The sequence below is a fragment of the Kryptolebias marmoratus genome, linkage group LG15, assembly GCF_001649575.2.
Source record: "Kryptolebias marmoratus isolate JLee-2015 linkage group LG15, ASM164957v2, whole genome shotgun sequence".
Taxonomy (NCBI): domain Eukaryota; kingdom Metazoa; phylum Chordata; class Actinopteri; order Cyprinodontiformes; family Rivulidae; genus Kryptolebias; species Kryptolebias marmoratus.
In genome coordinates, this window is record NC_051444.1 from 17,167,051 (window position 1) to 17,175,931 (window position 8,881).

The 8,881-nt window shown below is 42.5% G+C and overlaps 1 protein-coding gene across 1 annotated transcript; it reads left to right on the forward strand.

Annotated features, from left to right (window-relative positions):
* The first annotated feature begins 553 nt into the window (after positions 1-553).
* Positions 554-4,499, forward strand: ddx10 (DEAD (Asp-Glu-Ala-Asp) box polypeptide 10). Its single transcript, XM_017428660.3, has 2 exons — positions 554-2,005; positions 2,989-4,499. The coding sequence occupies exons 1-2, from the start codon at positions 671-673 to the stop codon at positions 4,126-4,128; spliced, it is 2,475 nt and encodes an 824-aa protein (XP_017284149.1). The 5' UTR covers positions 554-670; the 3' UTR covers positions 4,129-4,499.
* The last annotated feature ends 4,382 nt before the right edge of the window (positions 4,500-8,881 follow it).

Consider the following 8,881-nt stretch of genomic DNA (forward strand, 5'->3'; position numbering starts at 1 on the left):
TTAACCATTGTGAGGAAAACCCTTCCCTCCAGTCATCCCTCATTAGATACTGGGCCTGAAAAGTGTTCATTTTGTCTACAACCATTAAAAAAGCTCCTGAACATTTATCAAAGAACATTTGCTGTACGTTTCATGCCAATCTCTAAAATTTATGTAGACATTATGGCAGTTTTTGTGACAGATGACAACGTTTCACATTGTTCAGTGGAAATTCAGGATTTTAAATTATTCCAGAATATACACTTTTAAAACAGTGTGTCATTTGAAAGTTCCTTTAAAGCTATTCAATTAAAATAATTAGTTTTAACATATATTTGTTTTTTAAAAATTTGGTTAACATACCAACTTGTAAATTGTGATTCTTGTTTACGATTAAAGATAGTCTCATTTTATGTTTCTGTGGTTCCGCCTGTCTTTTTATTATTATTATTTCTTACATTGTTAAACGTTAGCTCACATCAAATGTTGGTTTGCACTACTTATTTAGTAATTTCTTTGTATGGAGTAAATTGTCTTATTGTTGTTACCGTTAAGTGTCAATAAAGTTGAGGCTTAAAAAAAAAGCCTGGAGATGACGTCATATCGAGCGCGACGCAAAGTTTCTTCCAACACGCAGGACTTCCAGCCTGGACTTTAATTTCAAACCAGCTTGTGGTCATTATCAGAACAGATGGAGCGAAAAGGCGGTTCGAAACGTAAAGGCGCAAAGACAGAAAGCCCAGACCCCGTGAGAAACTTCGAAAGGTGGAAGAAGAGGTACGAGAAGACGAAGCAACGAGTGAAGCAGAAGAGACTCCAGAATAAGAAACCCGCATGGCGCGTGGAGCAGGAGGACATCAACAGGCTCGTGACAAAGTACGAACACATCAACACCAAGGAGGTGCTCAAGTTCTCAGACTTCCCCATCTCCAAGAAAACCCTGCTGGGTCTGCAGGAGGCTCAGTATCGACAGCCCACCGAGATCCAGAGGCAGACCATCGGCCTCGCTCTGCGGGGGAAAGACGTCCTCGGTGCGGCCAAGACCGGCTCCGGGAAGACGCTAGCCTTCCTCATCCCAGTGCTGGAGTGTCTGTACCGCCACCAGTGGACTTCCATGGACGGTCTCGGAGCCCTCATCATATCTCCCACCCGAGAACTGGCCTACCAGACCTTTGAAGTCCTTCGCAAAATAGGCAAGAACCACGAGTTCTCCGCGGGGCTCGTCATCGGTGGTAAGGACCTCCAGACCGAGTCGGAGAGGATCTCCCACACCAACATTATCATCTGCACCCCGGGCCGCATGCTCCAGCACATGGACCAGACGGCCACCTTCCACGCTAGCAGCCTGCTAATGCTCGTCCTGGATGAGGCGGACCGGATCCTGGACCTGGGCTTTGCAGAAACACTTAACGCCATCGTGGAGAACCTCCCCAAGTCACGGCAGACACTGCTGTTCTCCGCCACGCAGACCAAGTCCGTGAAAGACCTGGCCCGGCTCAGCCTGAAGGATCCGGAGTACGCCTGGGTCCATGAACAGGCTCGGTTCAGCACACCGGCCTCGTTAGAGCAGAACTACGTGGTGTGTGAGCTCCACCAGAAAGTTAACATGCTCTACTCTTTCATCAGGACTCACCTGAACAAGAAGGTCATTGTCTTTTTCGCCTGCTGTAAGGAGGTCCAGTACCTGTACCGGGTCTTCTGCCGTCTCAGGCCAGGGACCCCCATCCTGGCCCTGCACGGCAAACAGCAGCAGATGAAGCGGGTGGAGGTCTACAACATGTTCCTCAAGAAGCAGAGTGCTGTGCTCTTCGCCACCGACATCGCCGCCAGAGGCCTGGACTTTCCCGCTGTTCACTGGGTCCTGCAGGTGGACTGTCCAGAGGACGCAGACACGTACATCCACAGAGTAGGTCGGACCGCCCGCTACAAGGAGGGAGGAGAGGCCCTGCTGCTGCTGCTGCCCTCTGAGGAGGACGGCATGGTGGCCCAGCTGCAGGAGAAGAAGGTCCCCATCAATAAGATCCAGGTAAGACCCCTTATCAAAGCCAGGACAGGTCCACTCAGAGGTAGGGCGGGTCCACTCAGAGCCAGGACAGGTCCACTCAGAGCCAGGACAGGTCCACTCAGAGCCAGGACGGGTCCACTCAGATGCAGGACGGGTCCACTCAGATGCAGGACGGGTCCACTCAGAGGCAGGACGGGTCCACTCAGAGGCAGGACGGGTCCACTCAGAGGCAGGACGGGTCCACTCAGAGGCAGGACGGGTCCACTCAGAGCCAGGACAGGTCCACTCAGAGCCAGGACAGGTCCACTCAGAGCCAGGACCACCTGCTTTGTGACAGGAAGAATCTGCAGTCAAACTGTAGGAATTTACAGTGGTGTAGAAATTTTTTGCATTCTTCTTATTTTGTCTTGATTTGACATATATTAAAGTTTTATATTGAATTTATTAATTAGAGCTGCTTTTCATTAGATAATATTTAATAAAACAGGTTTAATTTTATGAATGAGTGATTTCAACATCAAAACTAAAAGTTTCAGATCTTTTTGTCCTTATTTATCTCTGTGGTACCTACTATGTCTTAGTCGAGTTTTAGGTTTTGTCAAACCAGGCTAATGGAAAACAGTCTGAGGTTTACCCCCTCTGGGCACCTTTCAGTGAGTCGACCATGAACTCTGTAGACCAAAGGATTCTAGAGTCATACGTGAGACCATCTGTCTGAAACTTGGACCAAACTGAGTCATGATGCAACAGGACAATGATCCCAAACAAAGCAGCTGATTTTCAACAGAATGGGTCAAAAAGAAAAGAATGGAGATGTTGGAATAGCTCAGGTATTTGAACTAAAAATATGCCTTTTAAGGGGTGGATATAAAGATGAATCTATAAAGATAAGACAAGGTTCTGAAATGCAGCAGGCAGCCAGGAGAACAGTGGAGCTGTGTTATTGGCCTGTTGTTTGCAAACAGTTGAACAAAGATCTTCCCTTGTTTCAATCTGTGTTTCAGGTGAACCCAGACAAAGTGCAGAGTGTCCAGCTGAAGCTGGAGGCCTTCCTGGCCCAAGAGAACGAGCAGAAAGAAAGAGCCCAGAGGTGCTTTGTCTCCTACCTGCGCTCAGTCTATCTAATGAAGAACAAAGATGTGTTTGATGTCTTTAAGCTCAACATCGAGGACTATGCTCTGTCCCTGGGTCTCGCTGTGGCTCCCAGGGTCCGCTTCCTGCACAAAGCTCAGGCGAAAAGAGCTGAGAAAGAAGAGGAGCAGTCGGACGAAGAGGAGGAGCTCAGGAGATTTAAAGCTCAGCTGAGAGGAGGACTGCCCCAGGAGGACAGCCAGAGCAGCGACGATGATGAACTTGACAGTGATGAAGATGGGGATCCGTCCATCACAGCCGTGCTCGGTGCAGACGACAGAGATGAGGACGATCTCCGAGACTTGGACTTTCTGACAGTGAAAAGGAAGGATGTCTTTAATCTGACCCAGGATCAGCAGAGTGAAGAAGAAGCTGATCAGGTCGCCAAGAAAAAGCCTGAAAAAGAAACAAAATATAAAGAGGCCAAAAAGCTCCTCAAGAGAAACTTTCAGCTCAACACTAAAGTGACGTTTAATGCTGAAGGACAGGCTGTGCAGCTGTGGCCCCAAGTACAGCGAGCAGTCACTGATAAAGGCGACGATGAAGAGGACGAGGTTTCAGGGATCGATGTGGAGAAGGCCAAAGAGAGGCTGAGACTGGAGGATCAGGAGTTCGACAAGCAAGAATACAGCCGCAAGGTGAAGGCCAAACACCGAGAGAAGAGACTGAAGGCCAAGGCAGCCAGGAGGGAGGCGAGCAAACGGAGACGGGAGCTCAACGAGGAGGAGGAGGACGAAGTCACGGCCTACCTGGCCAATCGCAGCGAAGACGAGTTCGACCCCAGCACGCTGCCCGATCCTGACCAACAGCACTCCTCTGACCAGGGCGAGGAAGAGGAGGAGGAGAGGGAGTCAGCCAAACGGCAGCACAGCAGAGATGAAGAGGAGAAGCTCCCACTGAAGAAAAAGAAGAAGACGAAGCAGCTGGAGGAAGAGCACGCATCCCTGGATACTGGACTGTCTCTGGCTGAAGATGAGGAGTTAGTTTTACATCTGCTGGGGGGACGAAGGTAGAGACAAAATGTGAAATAAAAACAAATCTCTGCAGATAAATATGGGAAAAGGACATTTACATGTTCAGACTTTACTTCTTATTCTGGTTTCAAAGACATTTTGATTTATTTTTTTAATAGTAATTTTCATCTAATATATAAAAGATGGACATACAGCTTTCGGACATATTAAAAGACTTTAAGCCTGTGAAGTTTAAATATGTACCTTATAAATGCAGACCATATGTTGCACATAAAATATAAAAGTTATCAGTCACATGATGGTCCAGCTGAGGCGCTGCTGCCATAAACTGAGCTTACATGTTGACACTTTATCTATTTGTTTCCTATTCTACACGTACAGCTCAACTAAATAAATATTATGGAAAAGTTTGTGTTTCAGTATTTCAGTTCAAAAAGTAAAAGTCATGTAGATTTATAAAGGTGATTCAAATTTTCAAAGGAACTCATTTGTAAGTTTTCCTTAGATGTAAATCATAATCGAGGCATGAACATTGGACTATTTGTTTTCTGATATTTTGTCTGGATTTGCTGAGACAGTTGTTGGATTTATTTTATTAGTACCTCTACATCAGAGAATAATTACTAACAGATTTGATTAGATTACTGAAGTAATTCACTTGTTTTGGGGCAGAGTCAGAAACAAACAGCAGCAGGTGGTTTGTTCTGTATGTATCAGTTATTGTGAAACATCAGACGTGTTCGTCTCTTGTCCTGATTGTGGCAGCAGTGTTGCCTGTTAGGATCTTTATTTCTTCACGGTCTGCTCGTGCATCCCTCTGTCTTTTAGGAATGAGTCCTCGGGACGTGAGGAGACAAAGGGAGAACATCTCCGAACCTTCGTCCTACAATCTGCTTCTCTGAGTGAAGTTTTAGGATTTGTTAAACCAGACGAGGTGACCTGCTTTGTTCAACCTAACTCTGTAAGCTGTCCCCTCAGGTTTTAAACTTCTTCATGGATTTCTGACTTATCAGGAGGAAATCAGTCTTAAATCGATCTTAAAACTCAAGTGATGTTGCAGCAACAGTTGATATAAATGACAAAGAGAATTTGTTTCACAAATTAAATTGCAGTTCTGTCAATATAATTGAAAGAAATCCCCAAATCATTTCATTTATTGCTTATTTATATAGGAACCGGTGTTAATTGTTAATACTGCTATAACATTTATAGCCGAGGCTAGTTTGCAGTTTGTGTTCACAGATAGACCTTTAGTAACTTAAGATTAAAAACAAAATAATTACAAATCAAAACAAAAAAAGGTGACATGAAATCATAACATGAAAAAGGTGACAGTATCATCCTTTATCCTGAGACTACAGGGATGATATTGCATGGTTTTCCATAAGTTTCTCAATGTCTAATTTTATTAATCAGAGGTTTTGTTATCTAACACAAAAACATGTCCGAACAATAACATCCTGTCTGAGCTCTGTGTGTCCAGCAGGGGGAGTAAATCCCTGAATCTTTCACAGAAGGAACAAGCGGATTGCTGCTGCATCAGTACTCATGTGCTAAAGAGTTTTTGTCAGTGTTAGATTCTACATCTGTCATTTAGAGAAATAAATTCTTGAGATGTAAAGAATAAAGAGATGATGTTGAATGTTAGGATCCCTGATTTCTGACTGATGTCCTCTCAGCATGAACTTCGTCTGCATCCATATCCTGCCAGATGAGTCGGGGAGGGTTCTGTCCAGGTCTCGGTTCCTTTTCGTTCTTCCTCCCAAACGTGAAATAAAGACCCAGTAAAGTTTGAAACTCTGCAGTTGTTGACTACTTTGATGTATTTTGCGTCGCTGAAAGACAAGAAACTTATCAAACTGTCAGAGTATTTCCTTTTAAAATCCTCTCAAGGGGGGTCTTAGCTTTTTGTGCTGATGTGGAACCCATGGGTCCACGGGCTGCAGAGGGGGGCAGACAGGTGCCCTCCTCACCTTAAACAGCATGTGAGCAGGCCCCCCCTATCAGCCCTGTCACTTCCTGTCATTTCTCCCCAGCTCTGCTCTCACATAAGACAGCAGTTTCACTTGGTTCAGTGTCGGAGCTTACATTTATTTTTCCAGATGCTGAAGTCTGTGGAATCCTCTTCAAACGCTGATCAAACCAAAGACAGACTGACAGATTCCTCTCACACCTCTGGAAAGAAAATAACACTGCTGACCTGTTACAGAAATAAGAAACAAAAACTACGCTTCAGAAGATAAAAATGTAGACCTGTGGTAAAAGAACCAACCTTTAGTTTTAAATAAGAAAACAGGATGATTATCACAAAATGGAAAAATCCCTTTCAGGAACAGCATCAGTGACAAATAAATCATTAGGCCACGAACTGATCAGATGAAATCAGTTCTCACAGATGAGGGACTCAGTATTTCTAACAAATACCTGCACTTTTGATTTTTGAAAGATAATTTAAAAAGAAAGGATAAATAGGCTAATTTCAGCCTTTAATACTGGGATCATATTGAGCTCCATTAAATCTCTGTAGGGTTTCTGTTCTCAGACTTAACTTTTATTAAGCTTGCAAAAGAGTGATTGTACACCAGAGGCCGATGAAGTCTGTTTTAATTCTTATAGCAAAGTGTGGTTCTTAAAAAAAAAAAAAAACTCAAAATTGCAATGTAGAAACAATATCAAAAGACCAAGTGATTTTTATTTGGCAGAAAATAAGAGCAAGTTTAAAACTATCGTGTAAATCTAAAGATACAAACAAATCTCCTGGAGCTGTGGCTTTTCCACCTATTTAATGTAGGACCTTGAGTGAAGGGCTCGTCTTCTTTAATAGTTTTGGCTGCAGCTGTTTGATAATCTGCTGCACATTAAAAACAGCCCAAGCAGAATAAGAACAACCTGTAAAATCCACTGAAGCTTGACCTTGTGTGTGTGACACAGTAGCTAATTAAAACAATTAGACTTCATAATGCTGTTTAGACTCCTTTTTATTATGAGCAGCATTATGTTCAACACTGTCCCACAGCTGGCTGATGTGGACTTGGTCATACGCAATGCAATCTTGCAAAAGGGGCTTCATCGAACTGATCAAGTTTATCTGCTGATGTATACAACAATAAAGGAAATTAAAACTCTTTAAATGTGTGGGGGTGGGAGGTGAGCAGATATCTTGTAAAACTTAATACAAAAAAAAGTAAGAAACAACAGCATGTGGTGCAAATCCAACAACTTTCATGATTTCAGTCAACTTAATGTGTTTTTTTTTAAATATTATTATTATTATTAAAGTAGCTCTCTCCTTTAGATCCACTCACACATACAGCAGTTTGTTTTCATAGGTTTTATAAAGCACCTTGACAATGACTTCCGTGTAACCACACACACTTCCTAACACTGTTTCAATTACGCAGCACTTCTTGCTCCCAGGGACACAGTTATACAGAAACAATTCAGGGCTGACTTTCACGGCCACTTGTGCATTATTTATTTTTTTAGAAAGCTGTGCTTACATCTAAATATTATCAGTAGGGTTTATGTTGCTCATTCAAGTTTCTGACATAATTTTAGGACGCCACTGATTGTTCCACAAAGTGATTTCTTGCTTTAAATGCACACATTTCCCTCTAGTGGCTGAAAGTTATATTACAGCTCTGAACAAACGTGGTCCTTCCAGCTTCAGACCTAATTACTTCCTCTGTGGTGGTTAATAGTTTTGACTTTATTATGTTTTAAAGTTTTATTGGTTTCTTATATAAGATTACAAGTGATCACTGACTTATGGTCCAACGGTCAGGATGGACCTAAAGACTGAGTTGAACTTTAATTCTGAGAAACTACAGAGATCCTGTAAACCAGACCTAAATCAGATCTTCGCCTGCTTGTCCAGCAGCCAAAGATAATTTCCTGACATTTCCTCTCATGAACAAAGCACCAGTACATCAACATGTCCAGTAGTGCTTGAAGATCTCAAAACACTAAACACTCTTCTATATTTGTGCACAAATATGACTTCAAAAAACTAAATTTAGCTACCTATGTGACTAGAAGTAGAGGTTAACATGAAGGTAAAATTAGATTTGGGTGCTTTCATGCAGCCGGGATCAGTTTTTAACGCACAGCAATCAATCAGCAAGAAAAGCAAGACATTTTTAAAAAAAATTAAGAAACAAAGCCGTGGATGCTCATCAGGCTGCAAATCATTTTTATAAAGAGTTTGGACTCCACTAATACAGTCAGTGTAAATACCAGACTGTCTTTACAAATGGGACAACAAAGATTACTTCAAGATACATAAAGACCAACGAAGACAGAGAGGATCCTCCAACCAACTACAGGCCTCTAATTTTCTCTTTGGATCATTTGGATAAGCTGAAAAGCTCCTGGAACACTGTTCTGGATGGATAAAACTTCATAACTTAAATGCAAATTGTTACAAATGAAGAAAGAAAGACATCAAATCCAGCAAACAAAACCTATCTGTAGTGTATGGTGGTGGTAGTATTATGGACTCATTTTGGACTCATTTTGGACTCATTTTGTCAAGTCAGAAGGTCATATAAATAAACCTTCCAGCTTTCATAAATCACAATTTTTCCAAGCTGCTGTTTGTTTCGTTCAGTCTACTTTTCTGAACATTATTCCAATGAGACGCTGAAGTCATATTTATGTAGGAATAATGAAAAAAGGCTTCATTTATCAGAAGCTGTAATATCACCTTGAGCCTCAAGACAAGTGACAAAAAAACAACTTCTCGGCATGTGAATAAAATTAGGGCTCACACAAGGAAAAGGCTGATGTTTAG